The 18,632-nt window shown below is 38.7% G+C and overlaps 1 protein-coding gene across 1 annotated transcript in view; it reads right to left on the reverse strand.

Moving 5' to 3' along the window:
- Positions 1 to 18,632, reverse strand: part of CR1 (complement C3b/C4b receptor 1 (Knops blood group)) — an 88,659-nt gene that overhangs the window by 23,991 nt on the left and 46,036 nt on the right. The window contains 11 exon segments of the mRNA XM_033093429.1: positions 662 to 880; positions 3,162 to 3,247; positions 6,657 to 6,759; positions 6,853 to 6,888; positions 6,891 to 6,930; positions 6,932 to 7,011; positions 7,014 to 7,031; positions 11,589 to 11,987; positions 13,277 to 13,362; positions 16,279 to 16,378; positions 16,961 to 17,140. Coding sequence (XP_032949320.1) covers positions 662 to 880; positions 3,162 to 3,247; positions 6,657 to 6,759; positions 6,853 to 6,888; positions 6,891 to 6,930; positions 6,932 to 7,011; positions 7,014 to 7,031; positions 11,589 to 11,987; positions 13,277 to 13,362; positions 16,279 to 16,378; positions 16,961 to 17,140 — 1,347 coding nt within the window.

Below are 18,632 nucleotides of genomic sequence, written 5' to 3' on the forward strand. Positions count from 1 at the left end.
ACTTTCTCTTTCCCATCTTCACTTCCTGATTGTGGATGTCTCAGGGGAGTTGGGTGTGTTCACAAAACTTCTCCAGAGCTTGGAAATACACATTCTCTTTAGTTTACATTTTCCCCTGAGTTCATATTCCTTTGCTTTTTTCCCCCACCAAAGTGGGAAGACTTCAATGGCTAAAATTAGTGTGGGCTAAGGAGAAGGCAAGCCTTAGTTAAATTCAGAACTTAGCCGCCCAAATTAGCCAAAGGAATCTGTGTGATTTATCTATAATGCAGTTCAACTTTTCTAGAGAATGCACAGGATCTCAGCCCAAATAGATAATTAAAGGTGACTTTGCCTGACTTTGTTCTCTGCTGGCCTGTGCTTCCCTCCAAAACCTGTGATGATGGTATAACTTATGTAACTGAAGGTTCATAGGTGTTTGCTTTCAATTCCTATGGTTTGAAATAATTTTCTTCCAATTCTAGTGAGAAATAGAACTGCCACCCACCACATCCCTCCTTTTTTACCAGCCCCCTACAGCAAAAGTCATCAGAATCATATTACTGATTTGGCGATTAATTGTGTGAAGTGCACAAATAAACATGAAACTAACTGCAATACTTTGGAAAATCTGGTTGAGATATTCTGAAACCATTTGGGATGTGGGGTGGTATGCGCTAACCTGGAAGTCCACAGCGAGGGGCAGGGCCGCTCCAAAGCCCGTTCCCCTGACTGTCACTTGTACAGCGGATGGTGCTCTCCCCAAAGAGGCTGAAGGTCATCCCTCTGTCTGGGTGGAGGTCACATGTGTAAGTTACTTCTTTTCCAAAAGGAAAGACTTCCAGAGGGTTTCCTGTGTGTCTTCCATGAAGGATATCTGGAGGATTTGGGCACAAGATTTCTGGAAAGAAGGCAAGAGCTCTAAGTTTCATTGAGGACAGCTATGGTTGGTGTTACCTGAAAACAGTTATGGCAGTACACCTTTTGTGTAGGCCTTTGATGACATGGACTGTATGAAATGAGATCTCAATTTCATTTTTTTATGGAAAAAGTACAGGTAACACCCATATAACACAGCACTTCTATAACACGGTTTTGCTCTAACACGGTTCAAGAGTTGGGGGAAACCCTCGTACAACACGGCATCTTAGAACACGTTTCACTCTAACACGGTTTGAGAAATAGAGAAATCTCCGAACAACATGGAACGTCATAAGAGCTTTTAAGAGCAAAAGGTATCTCATTTGAAATTAGGGAAATCCCTGAATAACATAGAACGTAATAAAAGCTTAATAGTGATGACAAAGAAAATATTATTTAATACATATTAACATGGTATACTTTTGGTGAAAATTTCTTTAATAAGATATTGCTCCTAATTATAAAAATATAATAGTATTTTTTTTTTTAATTTTTGGAACCGAACCTCCTTTTTTGTACTAGTTCTGTGTTTCATATAACGTGGATTCGCATAACGGCATTTTTTAGGAACCTGACAACTGTGTTATACGGGGTACCTGTAGAAAAGAAATTTGCTTATCTTGAATATTCCAGATAGTTAAGTTTTCTGGGTAATAGAAACTTAACACCTATAATTAACTACCAAAATTTTAAAGAAGAAAAATAACCATTAGGAGGGTAACTCATTCATTTACTCCATACATATTAAGGGAGCACTTATTCTGCGTCAGCCACTCATCAGGGACTGAGGATATAATGGTGAAGACCACTGATAAAGTCACTGTCCTCCAAAGGAACTTACTTTCTTGGGAAATATTTCTACCATGTATTCCATGTGTACTAATGACCTTAAAGATATGAAATGACCTTAAAGATATGAACCCTTGCTGATACTGGTCATCAGTCTCGATCACAACAGTAGTGCTGACACAATGAATTGAAACATCGATGGTCATTGTAAAAACTCTAATGATTCAGGCTGCTTTGTTTTTGAAAATGCATGGATCTGTTTATGATTTATTTCTCTTCTTTACTTTCTGTCACCTTTCAAATTATTACTTCTTTCTAGTATCTGCTTGTCTGTTTAAAACACTCTCCACTTCTAGTTGGCATTTCTAACTAGGCATGGGGTTAGGAAGAGGGTACATCAACTAGTAAGAGTAATAAAAAAATAAGAAAGATAGTCCAACTAATAACTGAGCTCTAATGTATGCCAGTAGGACAGCCACTGTCATGTTACATGAAGGAACAGTGGTTATCTTGGAGAGCAGGCATCTATGTATAAGTTATGTTCTCATAAGCTTTACTATGAAAAGCACGTTATGATGTCTGAGTAGATTTCTAGCAACATAAACATTATAGTGAAACTTGATTGTTTAAAAAATATATTTTTTCCAATCTTTAGGATCAAGAGATGAAGAAAAGTCCAGTCTTCCATTGGGGAAAATATAAAGGGGTAGACTAGGAGAAATCAGTAGTGATGCTGCATATTGGAGATTCATTTTTTAATCAGCTTATTTTTTCTGAATCTTTACATTTATTTAGGTACATATTTTGATAATTTAAGGAGTCTTAAGCTGTTTACCCTGTGTAATGCTGTTCCCCACTTTCCCCTCATTCCTTCATTGCTCTGATCTATCACTTCCATAACATTTATTTGTGTTTGTTTTTTTCCTGACCATCTACCCACTTGAGTATAAGTAACATGGAGATGGGGAATTAAGTGACTTGTTCACTGCTGTAACACCAGTGCTTAGAAGATCACCAAGCACACATATGAATTTAATAAATAATTGATTGAATGAATGTTTCACATTTATACATTAGCAAATAGAAAAATTATAGAGATTGTACTTTGATAGGAGGAAAAAAAGAAAAAGAAAGGAGGGCAGGAAGAAAGGAGGGAGGAAGGAAAGAAAGAAGGAAGAAAGACAGCTTTACATTATTGAATCTCTCCTGAGTTAGAGGCAAACTGCTACAGGATTTATCACATGGAACAGAATTCAAGACGACAGAGACTGAGAAAATGGTTCCCAAAAACACATGGTGCACAGCAAAATGCATCACAACAAATTGATCACAAATAAATACTATTAAAATAGCAACTCTCAATAATTTAGATTAGAAAGTAAATGAAAGAACCACAACAGGGAGCTCACAGGTCAAAATAGTCAACAGATTAAGGGGAGAGATTAGTCTAACTTGTTATTCCTTCTACTCACGTTCACATGCGGGAACACTGCTATTCCAAAGGCTTTCCATTCCAACCAAGACACAATGACTGGCAGAACTGCCTTTTAGTTGGAATCTAAAAAAGAAAATGGTACTGAATAAGTGAGCTGTTTCAGCAAAAATGCCATTACTTTGCAATCTCAGGCTCTGCCAAAGATCTCAATATTTTGAGGACTGGAAACAAACAGGTGGCAGAGGTTCAGAGGAATCTGTACACATCACAGCCTCTATTAAGGGAGAACAGTAAAGCACAGTAATTGGTCACATAACATGTTGTCCCAGCCTGAATTGAAGAAGGTAGTTGTAGCTGCCATCTTCTTGATCCTGGACTCAGACTCAGAGAAGTGACTCTCTAGCTGATCACCCCGTGAGGAACCTGATAAATCTACTCATTGTCATTATGGGAAATCCAGTCTTCTAATGCAACATCCTCCTAAGGCTAACACTGGAACAGCAAGTAAAGCAGCTCCCAGTTTGGATTGGAAAAACAGAGAATAACTAGAAAAGTAACAAAGATTGTTATTATGGATGTGATGGATTTGAAGAGGCCATGCAAGAGCACGTTAGGCTATTGAAGTGTAAGTGTGAATACTCTAGGGGAAAAGGAAAGGAGATTGGAAATGACTTTTGCATGAAATCAAGCAGAATTCTCAATGTCTATGGGACCCTGATGGCTCCTAAGTTGTATTGGGTACTGGTACTGGGTGCCTGCCAACATTCTTTGGAACATCTTGAGATCAGGTGTGTTGTTGCACATGTTTGACACTTCCCATGGAGAGACGTTCACATGGTCAAGAACACTAGGTTCACGTAAACCAGTTGATAATCTGATCTAAAACATTAACATCAGCCATCATCATCCCAGTTCAGAGCCCTTAGCCCATTACTAACCAGAAGATATGTAACTGGATAAAATAATGTTTATTTGTATACTTTCACTCCTATCACAAATTTCACTTTTGATGGTGTAGGGAAGATGTTAAGAAATTCGCCTTCATTCGCCTGATGTAACGTAGCTTTTTGTCTGTTTGTCTGTTTCCCTCACCTAGGGTGATATTAGTCTCCCCCAAGTGAGGTGGTTGGTCAGATTAAGGTTGGCTTTTGGTTTCCTCACATGAAAGACTGCCTGTGAGATTGTTCCCTTGGTGAGGTTGGCTTTCTGTTTAACTCTTGGTTGGCCTTTGGTTTCTTCACGTGAAAGACTGCCTGTGAGATTGTTCCCTTGGTGAGGTTGGCTTTCTGTTTAACTCTTGGTGGGCTTTTGGTTTCTTCACGTGAAAGACTGCCTATGAGATTGTTCCGTCGTGTGAGGTTGGTGGTTGGATTTCTGTTTAACTCTTGGTTGGCTTTTCTTCCCTCCATGAGACACTGCATGTGAGGTGATGGTTAGCTTTGTCTGTTAGCTTTTTGTTCCTTTGTTTCCCCACATGAGAGACTGCATGTGGGGTTCCCTCACCTGAGAGACTGCATGTGAGGTGCTGGTCAGCTGATTAGCTTTTTGTTCCTTTGTTCTCCCCTGCAACATGAGAGACTGTATGAGGGGTTCCCTCCCAGGAGAGACTGCATGGGAAGAGCTGGTTAGTTTTGGATTACCTGTTTGTTCTTTTGTTCCCCCACATGAGAGACTGCATGTGGAGTGATAGTTTAGGGTTAAGAGAATTTCTCTCGTCTCATTCCCAGCAGGAGAGATGGGATGATGTTGCCCTTTGCCTGTTTTGCCCTCTTCAGCAGATGAGATGGAGAAGTAACTAGTCAGTTATATCAGAGTGACATGACAGGCATGTTTCCAGGCTTTGGAAGGCCTTGGGCTGATGGTCCCAGGCAAGAACAGTAAGTATTGCTTGTCTGAATGAACTGGCCCTTCAGATGGAGTGCAAACTTGCAGCTTGTAGCATCAGGAGACACCTCAGTTTTCCAGCTGCAGACCTGGCAAGGTTTTGATTCCTGACCTTTCCACTGTTGTTTTGCCACAGTTTGGTGAACTTTTGGGATCTATGGTAATAGTTGCTATCCTATAAATTTATTGCTGCTTTTGGATACTCCTTATTGATGTTATAAGCAATATTTTATCACATAACTGCTGAACCCTCCTGGAACTGGCCATTCCCTGAGGGGAGGCCAGGACAAGGAGCTTGGCTCTAAGGTACATCTGAAAAAATTTGTAAGACTGACCTCAGTTGGCAGTGTAATTTCATCTTTTGTCATTGGTGATTGTTCATCATTTTCACATTTTGGAGACTTGCATGCAACATGCAGCTTTTAACACCAGGAGATGCCCTGACTTCAAGCCGCGGAACTGGTGAGGTCTGGCTGGTTCCCCACCTCTCCAGTGTTGTTCCCCATGGTTAGCCTTCTCGAGAACTTGTTAGCATTTTAGAAACTTGTATGCAGCTTGCAGCTTGTAACCTCAGGAGACACCCTAACTTCCAGCAACAACAACAGCAACGGCAACGGCAACAACAACAGCAGCAACATTCTTAAAAACTTGTTAACATTTTGGAAACTTGTATGCAGTTTGCAGTTGCAGTATCAGGAGATGCCTCAGTTTTCTAGCCATGGATCTGGCAAGGTTTTGATTCCTGACCTTTCCACTATTGTTTCCCCACAGTTTGGTCAGCTTTTGGCATCTACTGTAATAGTTGCCATCCTATAAAATTTATTGCTGCTTTTGGATATTCCTTATTGATGTTGTTTGTGTATTTAGCCACGTGATTTTTGATCAATAGTAAACATATGTTGAGATCTCTTGAACTTACATGTGTGTATACTCCTTTGACATGACATTGTAATCAACACATATAGTTTAGTCTTAACCACCTTTACTTTCTGTCGTTAGCACAGTCCAATAATTGCCTTTGTCTTTTGCTGTTGCATACTGCTAAATAAATTGATTAGCTATTGCTAAATAAATCAATTAGTCACATTCTAGTGTGTGCTCCCTTTTCTTTTCTCCGCTCGTCATTACAGATGGTTAAAAATTTTCCTGAGGGATCGCTGCATAAATTATATAAATGTCTAACCACTATGCGGTACACTTGTAACTAATATAAAATAATATTGAATGTCAACTGTACCTGAAAAAAAATGGAAAGAAGTAAAAAATACATTTAGAAAATTCCCTCAAATAATTCTGAAATTATCTTAGTTATTTTTAATAAGTGTATTATTACATAGCAAACTTTTCCCAGGACTCTCCAAGTTACTTATCCTTCTCTGCTTGAAAAATATGATTTTTTTCACTGAATGTGTCACTTATGTGTATTCTTAACAAGTGTTTGTATTTATCTTTGAATCTCCCATTCAATATATGTCCCAGTTTTTCCTTCATATTACATGTTATTAGTGCCATCTATTTTTTTACTCTTCCTTCCCATATATATTCCCAAAATTTAATCTCCTTGATGTTTTTTAGCCAAATCTTCCCTTTTGAAGTAACTTCTAACTCCAATTTCAGTGTTCAGAAAGCCAGGCAAACTCACACTTACCCTTCATTACAAACGAAGGACACTTTTGCCCCAAGCTGGAGATTAAGTGGAAAGAGCACACGACCATTAGGGAGTTGGTCCAGGAAGTCAGCACATGATTTCACTGGAGAAAAAGAAAAACAAACAGAAATAACACTGGCACATGGAGAATAAAGGCACAAATTTAAAGTGTCAAACCAGACGAGAGTGTAGGCACCTGCACATCTGGGGGGTGCTGGGCTCCATTCTCCCTGGGTGTACAGCTCAGAGAGGCAGCCCCTCTGAGATCATAGCCTAGGCTCACAGCTGTAGTACACTTCCTGTCCAGGGGAAAAGTTCTCCTTGTTGTTGCTGAGGGTGTGCTTGCCATGCAAGATTCTGGAGGTGGCTGACATACTGGGAAAGAGAATCAAGTGCTGTTAATTGTGTGAAAATAACTCTCCCTGAGGGTAACGGCCAACAAAGTCATAACTGTAAGTATGTCTGTTGTAAAAAATCTGGTAGATGAAAACCATCGTTTTATTAATGACAAAATGAGAGAGAGAGAGAGAGAGAGAGACAGACAGACAGACAGACAGAGAGACAGAGAGAGAGAGAGAGAGACAGAGAGAGACAGAGAGAGAGAGAGAGAGAGAGAGAGAGAGACAGAGAGAGAGAGACAGAGACAGAGAGAGAGACAGAGACAGAGAGACAGAGACAGAGACAGACAGAGAGAGAGAGAGAGAGAGAGACAGAGAGACAGAGACAGAGACAGACAGAGAGAGAGAGAGAGAGAGAGAGAGAGAGAGAGAGAGAGAGACTTGCCAAAAAGCCATGGAACTGATTCACTGCAGAACTGTGACTAGAACTGAAATATCCTTGATTCAATAATTTTTCATCTGAAGCACTGACCTAAGATTACACCACAGACAATTCCCTTTTAGAATGTTTCCTATTGCTGGTCATCCAGTACACAATTGTTAAGATGGAAGCATTTTTATATCTTCATGCTACCTTTCTAGAAAGGTATCACCAATTTGTAGTCCACATTTTAGGCAATAAGGAAAGTTTCTACCCAAGTCTCATCTCACCGATTTGCCAATCACCAGTCACACTCTAAGGCACCCAGAAGAATTCAGAGCTCTTCCCATTCCCTTTCACTCCTCTCTCAGTGGCCACCAGACACGGGTTGGAAGAGAACTATGAGTTTCCTCTCTATACTCTGTATACCCAGGTGCTGCTTAAACATTTATTTTATTCCAATGAGAAGTGGGCAACCATTGAACGAAATCTTCTAAAAGAAGAAAAAGCTACAGTCCTCATGAGAGAGCACATGCACAGAGCATATTGTAACTGAGTCTCTGACTCTCTCTTTAAACGGTTTGCATTCAGAATCAGAACGCACTTAAGTCTCAACTAAATTATATAAAACTGTAGTTATATTAAAAATAATTTCGTTTGGCTTACAACAGATCTGTTCCCCTGTCTGGACTTCAGCTTTCTCAAGTATAAAATGGGGGATTGGAGGAGAATAAATGACCTGCTTAAGGACTTCATAAATGTCCTTAATGGTATAAAAACCCATTTTCAGGGCTCATTACCCTCCGCCTCCCCTGATTAAGAACTACAAAGTTATGTGATATTTAAGTGCTGTGTTGGTTAAATTTTTGTTGACTCACAGCCAACACCTCTGCATTCTCCTTGACCATTGAGGCTGGAAAGCCTGCAAACTACAATTGCTTATCTTCCTTGCGAGCTGGATTCTGGTTAAGCTCTGTCAATTGGTGACATATATAGCAAATTAAAAGGCAGGGACGAGACTATCCTAGCTGGAAAGGAGACTGGTACCTCATGACAGCAAGGTAAGGTTTAAGTTCAGCCTTTCCACGTGGTCTCTGCTGACATCATGGGCAAGGGTAGAGGGCAGGTGGGGAGGTGGTGGCAGGGCTCATTACTTCTTGGTGGGGGATGAAAGTTTCAGCTCTCCACTCAGCCTTCCACCCCAAAGAGGGATTTGAAGAGACTCATTACAGCCTAAAAACGGTGAAATTTTAGGGCTCCCCACATAGCCTTTGCTGTGTGAGTAGAGGCTATACCACAATATTTTCTGCAGTGTTTGGACTAAAGTAAAGCAGTTATTGTCTAAAAGTTTTCTGTTTTGCTAGATTGCCCCTGTTCTGTCCTTTGGTTGGAGAGCAGGCTTGGGTTGGGGCTTTTTGTGTCTGCACCTATTGGCATTTCCTGGCTATCACTTTCTTCAGCTCTAAGTCTGGGAGACATGAAGCAGAAACAAAACTTGGGGAACTCACTCTGGTCTTACGTTCCTTGGCCAGTGTGCCTTTTCTCTTCAGTTTTCAGAATCTCCTTATGTTTGGGATATATATATATATATATATATATATATATATATATATATATATATATTCTTTCCAGGGTTTTTAGTTTTACTCAGGGAAAAGTCTATCTAACTGATCTTTCCAAAAGTAGAAGACAATCGACATTATCTTTTACAATAATTTTTGTAATATATATTATATTGGCGATGATCCATTCAGTATATACAGTATTATAAATTCTTTCTCAATAGAAAATTTAGACCAACTTATCTTGGGAGTAATTGGACAAGCTAAGATAAAGTTATATTGATAAAAACTACCATACTGCCATTTCTATGGTCCTTCTACAAGCTAGAAAATACACGACTACAGTTTCTGTTCTGAGCTACTTAAAAAAGCAATGAAATATTTTGAATCACTGGCTCCCAGTGTTTAGGGAAAAATAGAAAAATTTTTAAAAGAATTTCAGGAAGTGGAATAGGATTGCCAACCTTTTTTGTATTTTATGTCGAGAAATATTTACTGTTATTTAGTAGGATTTGGTTTATTTTATCGAAGACTACAATTCCTTAATTGTTAAGTCACATCAAGAACTGTCTACATTAGCTAAGCTGTTTGAAAAAGTATTTCCATGTGCTCTTTCCAACTGGGGGAGTCCTGCCAAATACCTGTAGTATTTCTTATGTGAATGTCTCAGTGAGCTCAGCTGCTTAGACCTAAAACATATCTCAATGAAAACGAGTAATTATTTGCATTTCAATAATATAAAGGGTTGTCAGATTTAGCAAAAACAAAGTAAAGCAAAATACAACGAAAAAATATAGTGCAACAGTTGGATTTGAGTTTCAGATAACTAACAAGTGGTTTTTTTGTATAAGTATACCCCATGCAATATTTGAGACACACTTATATGAAACAATTGTTTGCTGATGGCCTGAAATTCAAATTTAACTAGGTATTTTGTATTTTACCTGACAACCCTATGTTTTAAAGTGTCAAAAGAAAAATATAGCTCACCACACAAAAACTAACTTTCTATGTACGTGTTAGACATTTTTAAAAGGTATCAAATATAATGGGTTGTATTTTTGAAATTGCTCAGATTAATCATAAAAGTTAACACAGAAGCAAAAAATTATGGTCCAAAAAATACTAAAGCAGAATAAAAGTAACTAGGTTAGGAAGTATAAAATAAATAAATGTATTTTATATTTTACCATTTCTTTTTGTGTTCAAGAGAGGGGAAGAGAAGAGAGAGAGAGAGATTGACTCGACTACAGCGATAGTAGAGAGTGGTGAAGATTAAAAGAACAGTTTTTATACAGGAAAACAGACTGTATTTGTGCTTCTGCTAAGGGAAATGAAAAAAAACCCAAAAAAGCCTTTGAACACTGAGACTGAGAAATGCTGGAGGAGGAGCTCAGTGAGAAGCAATGCTATTAGGTGGGGCCAAAAGCAATTGCGGATTTTACAATTATTTTAAACCTTTTCAGCCACAGTTGCTTCTGCACCAACCTAATAATTGCAGGGCATGCTGAGTTGAGGGATGATTACAATTTAGGGGCCAAATACTATTTTTTTAATCTATAGCCTACGCATATGGAAAGACTTTTAAGCATTAAATATTCTAACCTACAAGAAATTATTATTGTCATTAATCATTATCTTTGGAACAGTAAGCTTATATAAAACTAGACATTAGGGCAAGTTTTCATGTAATATTAAACCTGGCATAAGGAAAATGAATCAAGGGCTAGGGGGAAAAAAAAGGCAGGGACGAGATAGAAGCCATTGTTCTAAAGGAGGCTCGGGAAGTGGCAGTGTTGATGGCTCTTGCTTAGCAGCAGCAATTTTACTTCTAGCAATGCATGACTTTGGCTCCAGCAACCTCAGCCATATCCTGGGAGCAGTGGTGCCTCCTGCACCATTAGCAGCATTGGAGGACAGACTGCCAATTGACACTTTCAGTAGTGAGCGCACGTGCCTATGTCTACTCCAGGAGGAATGGCGGCTTCGTGCTGTCTGGTAACAATGCCTTCCTCCTTTTGCTCCTCCTGCCCTTCCAACATCCTTATATCCTATTGTCTGTACTCCTTGAGATATCTAGACTGGTTTTTATTTTCTATGGCTCTGCAGTCAGGCAGACTTGGGCTTTAGTCATCTGTCTGAAAGTTAATATCTGTTTACTGTTGGAAAGTTATCTAACCTCTATAACACTCATTTTCACTGTTAAATATGCAAACAATTGTAGTAACCTTTGATTTCACGATTCAGTGCACATACAGCCTGTATTGTGGTACCTGACCAGAGAAATCATTCATTAGATATTAGCAATCATTATACTCAAGACTAACTGACAGACAACGAAGAATGGACGTAGTGATGCATGCAGATAACTTCTGTTTATAAGAATCCCAAGGAAACTTCACATTCTTTGACCAGATTCAGCTTTGCTTATCAATTTTAACACACACACATACACTTACACATACTTTCTTTATATCACATTCCCTCCCAAAAACATGGACTCAATGACACTGCTCACCACACATTTTTCTACCAGAAGAAACACTAATCTTCTGATCTTCCCACAACTCATATCATCCACAGGCCTCTTCAAGGCCCCAGTTAGACTCACCCCTGGAACAGCTGGGCAACTCTGGCTCCCATTGGTTCTGGGCCCGGCACCGCACACTGGAGGGTCCTTTCATGACAAAGCCAGGCTGACACCTAAACCTCACAATTTCATTTAAGGAAAACAAGCTTCTGTTCTCAGACTCCCTTACTCCATTTTCAACAACTGGAGGCGTGCATTTATTAGGTGTTATGCACTGAGGGGGAGGGCCACTCCAGACGCCGATTTGATCGCCTTTGCTGGTGCAATATATGGAGGCCTCGCCGATGAGGTCATACTGCTTTCTCCCTCTCTTTTCATGTTTGCAGTAATAGGTCACCACCGTTCCATATTGAAAATACTCTCTGTTGGTGCTAACGAAATCTCCATTGGCGATGGCTGGTGGTGGACTGCAATGAATACCTGGGAAAGGATCAGCAAGTTAAACAAAATCTCAATTTCTTAAAATTATACTCTATTATAAATTTTGGTAACCAGTTTTTTAAAAATCCAAATTACAAATGTGAATATACACAATACTTCTGCTCTAGTCTATTTTTTCATAATCTACAGACATGTTCTTACACAACTGTAGATTAGGTAACCACAATATTATGCCTTCTACTGTTTTCAGTTAACACTATTTCAATAAATATGCCCATATGTGATGACAGTGCACATGCTTCTCATTTTAAGTGCGATCTTCTATGTTATTTCACTACTGTTAAATCAGATCTCTCTATCTAGAAGGCATTTGGCTTTTCTTCTTTTCGCTAAAGTATTCTGGCGTATTTAATTTGTTTTCCTTTTTCTTGCAGAACACACACCTTCTTCCTTCCAGTCCATATGCTTCCCATTTTAAGTGCGATCTTCTATGTTATTTTACTACTGTTAATTCAGTTCTGAACTATTTCTGAAACATTGGAATATGCTCAACATTTAGCTTATTCGGACTTTTCCACGATCACAAATAGCAATGTGGGTTAATATAGCAATATCCTTGCAAAAAACATGGTGATTGAAAAAATAAATCATTAAATGTTTAATTCCTGAATTAAAGGCATGTATACAGTTAAGGTTTTGATACCTATTGTATACGGGCCTTTTAGAACGTTTGTTCCCACTTATCCTACCAGCAGTTGGTTTGAGAGTATTGATTTCTTCACATTATCACCAGACCAGGGGTATGTCCTCTTTATATTCTTTGTTAATTTGCAACTGCTCATTCCTCTATGTGACCTAAAATGTAGGAAGCTCGTATTCCAACAAATCATTGGAAGATGACATGTCACTGTTCTGACAAAGAATAAAAAGGAAAGGAGAGCAACAGCTTTTCAATATACCACCTGATGTGAAGAGCTGGTAGAGGGGAAGCAGGGCTACTTTCACTAACTTTGCATTTCTTTACTTCACTGAAGAGAATGATCTTCAAACTGAAAAGTGTTCAACCAACAAAAGAGGAAGTTGGGGGCTGTTTCAAACAAGTTCAAGACCATTGTTTAAAATAAATTATACCCCAAGATAAGGAAAAGCCAGGAGGAACTAGAAGCTTGGAACATTGTGAGCAATTTTCAGGAAATGATTGTTTTCTTCAAATATTGGAGGCATATCATTGCCAAGAGAGATGAGATTGATTCTTTGTAATTCGGGGAGGGGGTGTGCAATGCTAGGATTAACTGGTGGGATAAATGGGGAAAGAAATTTCAACCCACGTTCACAAAGTGGTGGCTCCGTCTCCCAAATGGCAATAGTGCCTGAGATGATACATTTAGCAGATGAATGACCAACGAGTTGATACCTAAAGGCAAAAAGTGAAAATTAATTACGCTATTTCCCATCAACTTCCCCAGAGCATGCGTACATGGCAAGACAGAGTACAAAATCTGGGAGATGTCTAAGGACTAGCCTAAACTCCACCTACCTTATCCAGGGTTTTTTAATTTCTCTTTTCCTATCCTCTCATTTAAAAGGGCTATTCCCTCAGTAATTCCTCATGGCACTCTCTGCTTCTTAATTTTTGGCTTCACTGTGGACCGTACTGTATCCCAACATAAAACAATCCTTTTGAAGACCTGTTTGATGATTTCCTTCTTGAATTCTGTTACTTTTTCCCTCAGATTATCATTGCTATTTTGAAAAATTTGCATTTTCCTGATATATATATATCAGTGTTACATATATATATATATATATATATATATATATATATATATATATATGTAACACTGCTATGTCCTTGTAGTTTAGGCATGTTTCTTGCAACTACCACAAAATTTGATGCTTTTGATTCTATTTTCGATGACCTCTTTCATGATGTCCAATGATGAGGGTGTAGTAATGAATAAGAGATCTGCCCCCAAAATGAGGGGCTTATTTCTGGCAGAAGAGACAGATACAGGCCTTCCCATTCCTTTTTCCTCCCAGTCATTTGTTATATGAACCAGATAGGTGAAACTCTCTTAGGTGTTCTAATAATTTGAAAGTTAAATATCCAATTTCTTTTCCATTACAGATTTCATTTCATGTGTGTATATTGTGCATATACACGACACATATATCTAAACCTGTTTTCTCAGTTTTAGTATCAAAATATGTAGTATAGTCTACCCTATGTTATGTAAGTCTAGCTTATCTTTTCTTGCTTTTTCCCATTTTCTAGTTTTATGGATATATTTTATGACTTTAAAGGTTGTTATTAAATTATGATTACATTGCCGTTTCACTTTTGAACAATTAGTTCTCGTATCTAGTTTCACAACTTTGTTGATAATATTTGACCGTGCTTTCCTTTAAAAATTGTTTTTTGTTGTGTTTTTGCTAGTTATTACACTACTGATAATTCTTTTCTACTTTATCATTTTCATTTTTAAAGAAATTATTTATGGATTGCCTGGATTAATTATTTTTCTCTTCCCAGAATGTGTATTTAATTGGTGTAATTTTGGGGTCCTGCTTTTCCTTTCATGTATATTTGGAGCCTTTACATGTGAATATTCCCTTGGCTCAACATTATCTTTTGCAATTTAGTGATGTGAAGGATCAATGTGATGTCCATATACATCATTTTCTTTTGCACGTAGTACAGTTTAGTAATTTTCCTTTCTGTATTCTTCAAGTCGGTTTTTTGTTTGTTTGTTTCCCCCCCGCCCCCAGTATCCCTGAAATACAGAAGTTTCCTTAGTGATAGCCAGGTATGGGCATATTGTTTTCCCTTCTTGAATTTTTGTTACATGCACTTTGAATCCTAGTACTACGTTACACATACCTTCTCTTTTCTCTTTTTCTTTATCCTTTTTGTTGTTGTTGTTTTTTCTTTCACAATTGTGCTTTTCATTCACGTGGAAACATTCCCGATTTCCTAACTAGTTATACAGAAGCGGTATGCAACTGAACCTTGTTTTAAAATATATAGAAGATATTTTTGTAACATTTTCTCTATATCTTGAAAGTAACTCTGTTTTGTAAGAGGAAATTCTTTCTGATTGTTCAGATTGGTCTCTTTTGCATTATGTCCTGTAACTTATCATAAGCCGGATGATTTTCTGTTTTCTACCATAGACAGGTTCACCCTCATTGAGTAATGCAAAAGGAAGAGGATATAGTCAGAGAATTTATAGTCTGTATTAAAAAATGCTCAGGAAAGAGAAGTATTTAGTTTCACTCTAATTTTCCTTTGTCAGGTTATAGGTACTCTGGTTGTTAGGCCAAGGGCAGCAAATATACTGGAGATCACAATGGCTTTTCAGTGCTTACTATGGCAGCACGAGTTTAGCCCAGATTCTCTAACAGCCTCAGCTGCTCATACTGAGATGTGGGCAAGACTCCACTGTGTGCTGAGCCAGCGTAAGGACCAAGGGCAGGACCACTGCCCAGTAAACACGTTATGCCTGACATTTTCACAGTGGGCTCTGATAAGGGTTGAATAGGGTTCCTCAAAAAGGTATGTTGAAGTCCTGATCCCCAAGCCCTATGAGTGTGACCTTATTTGGAAATAGGGGTTTTACAGATGTAGTCAAGTCAAGATGAGGTCATGTGGGTGGGTTCTAATTCAATATGAGCAGCGTCCTTACAAAAAGAGAGAACTTTGGACATAGACACACACAGAGGAGAAATGCCATGTGAAGACATAGACACAGAAGACAGAGGCTGAAATGAGAGTGATGTTGCCCCACGCCATGGAAGGCCTGAGGCTACCAGAGGCTGGAAGAGGCAAGGAGGGATCCTCCCTCAGAGGCTTTGGAGGGAGCATGTGCTACCGACACCTTAATTTTGGACTTCCGGCATTTAGAACTGTGAGAGAACAAATTTCTGTCGTTGTTCTAAGCCACCCCATTTGTTGTACTTTGTTATGGCAACCCTAGCAAACTAATAGTGCGATTTACCTTTAAGGTGTGTTTTCTCACACAGTTGCTCCATGGCCTCACCTGTCTTCCAGCAATGTCTGCTCTGAGTTAGGGTTTGACTATGCCCTCCCCTCATTGTCTTCCTTTCTACCTTGCTTTTCCTGTATGCACTGCCCTGATTTCCAGCAAGATTACAGATTTCCCCCTGAACCTTATCACACCTTTGTTCATTTCAATCAAGAGTTGAAGTCCTACATGCAGGCTTTTAAAGAGCAGACGGTGATATTCTAGTTCTCCTTTCTGAGATGTGACTAGAAGGTAGTATTGCTACCATGTGAATCTAGAACCAAGAGATGTTGCCGCCAACTCACCCCGTATTACAAGAATAATTAATCCTGGATCCAAACTGGGAGTCTGTGTCTATGTGCACCACGCCATTCACAGGATCTGGAGGAGTTTTACATACTTTACCTATGGGAAAGAAACAGTTCTGAAGCCAAGTAGAGTATTCGGACTTTTTTTAGTACACAAGGTCCCAACCTGACTGTAGCTTACTGGAGTATATGCAATTCAGATGGTTCCACAGATTTGTGCCACCTGAGTAACCTCACCCAATTGTCCCACAATCAGCTACCTACTAAGCGCCACTTTCCAAAAGACCTCCCATTTAGATCTGTCTTATCTCCACCTCATATCTCTCATCAAAATATAAAGGTTACATATGGCCTTGTATCCTACCAGTATAAAATTCTTCTTCCCACCTAGCTATTCAAACAGTTTATGTCTCCTCATATTTTTTTTCCTGGTCTGGAGTCATTCATTATGTATTTCCCATAGGGAATGGGTTTTTCCTGCAAATATTTCTTGAAACATTCTCATGAAATAAGTATTTCAACCAATAATTAGGGATGACCTACAAAACCAACTTTTATATCTGCCTATGTGAACACTTGGTAAGCAAAATTTTCTTGTCTCTAAAACTTGAAAACATTAAACAATATCCGAAGGATAATTTGACAGGCATGGGAAAGCTCCAACACAGGGCTTACTCACGTTTACAGACATTTTTGACACTTGACCACGTCAGGTTTTCTAAGCACTTGATCGAGAATGGCTTCCCGTGGTACTCAGGGTGGCATTCATACTTTAAAGATGTCCCAATGGGAAACTTAGTTTCATTGGTTTGGTTTTTCAACTTAGCAAATTGAAAATTATCTGGGGCATGACAGTAACCTAGAAATCAAGATGTCAAGAACATCAGATTTAACAAAGAGATACCCACCGCCCTTCTTCTTTCTCTCTCTCTTACTAGATTTAATGTCAGAACAAAATAAAATTTTAGCTCTGGAAAGATAATTTCCTTGTAACCTGGGAAGGAAAGTTCCATTAGCACATGCCCATTAGAAAATACATTGTATGGAAAGGTATTCTGCCATCTTGTCATTTTTCTCATATAATTTACAGTAAAAGACAGCTCCCATTCAGTTTTTCACACTTTTAGGGAGCCAGAAAGAGTGCCCCTGTCCAAGTGCCACAATTCCTGTCTGACTTTTTTGTACTTCAGTGCATCATAACCCCAATGGAGGGCTCACAAGCATGAATGAAGAACTCCAGATAACTTTTGGCATTGGGAGGCAGTCACCAGTTTTGTAGGTCTGATTCCTAAGCCAGCCATTTGAACACAAGAAGGAAACAAATTACATCTCCTTAAAATAAAAACAAACAAACAAAACTGTGGTTACTGTTATAAGGAAATATTGTTGGAGTGTATGGTGAATCAAATTTTAGCTGTAGCTCCATGCCCCTATGGCCTATCAGCTCTAGGCTCTAGGAGTAAAACCTCACTTTGGATTCAAATATCATGAACCTAAAAAAGTACACGTGCTTAGAAAAACAGAAATCATTTCCACTTGTTTTTGACAATACCTTCTCTTTTAACTTCTCTTTCAACTGTCCTCCACCTAGCTTCCAATTATTTATTCAAATAGTAATGGTTACACTAGAGCCAATCCTGCACCCAAAGAATTCTCTGTATGAAGATTTGCAAACCAATTTCTTATCTCTTGAACATAATTAAATATTTTTTCTCAATATAAAAATTTGGCTTATTTTCAAGGGAAATTTATCCATCTCCTTTTTATTTTAGAGCTTAACTATTAGCTCTACTGGTTTCTAGGTCAAGGAGTCCCCAGTTATGACTAAACTTTAGCATCTAAGGCCCAATAACTCATGAACGGCCTAGCAAGTCTCCAGTCTCTAAAATCTAGCTGATAAAACTAGGGTTGCTGTCTCAGATAGGGTTCCGATGAAAAAAAAAATCAGATTTTAAGGGAATATTGACTCTTGCTATTGATTTGGTAAATCTGGACTAGGTCTCTACACTGGTGAACAGGTCCATAGGAGTACCCCAAGTTGAAGCCCTCGTGTTGGAGGAGGAGAGTGAGAGCGAAAATGACTTCTAATTGCCTATCACTTGGTCCTTTTCCTTTTAGAATTGTTCTTTTCTCTCAGAGTTTCCCAGTGGTCAGTATGTTATGTCAGGACTAAGGTCCCTTCTACAATTTACTTTCTCTTTCCCATCTTCACTTCCTGATGGTGGATGTCTTAGGGGAATTCGGTGGGTTCACAAAACTTCTGCAGAGCTTGGAAATACACATTCTCTTTAGTTTATATTTTCCCTTGAGTTCATATTCCTTTGCTTTTTTTCCCCCACCCAAGTGGGAAG

Source organism: Rhinolophus ferrumequinum, chromosome 22 (genome assembly GCF_004115265.2).
Source record: "Rhinolophus ferrumequinum isolate MPI-CBG mRhiFer1 chromosome 22, mRhiFer1_v1.p, whole genome shotgun sequence".
NCBI classification, from domain to species: Eukaryota; Metazoa; Chordata; class Mammalia; order Chiroptera; family Rhinolophidae; genus Rhinolophus; species Rhinolophus ferrumequinum.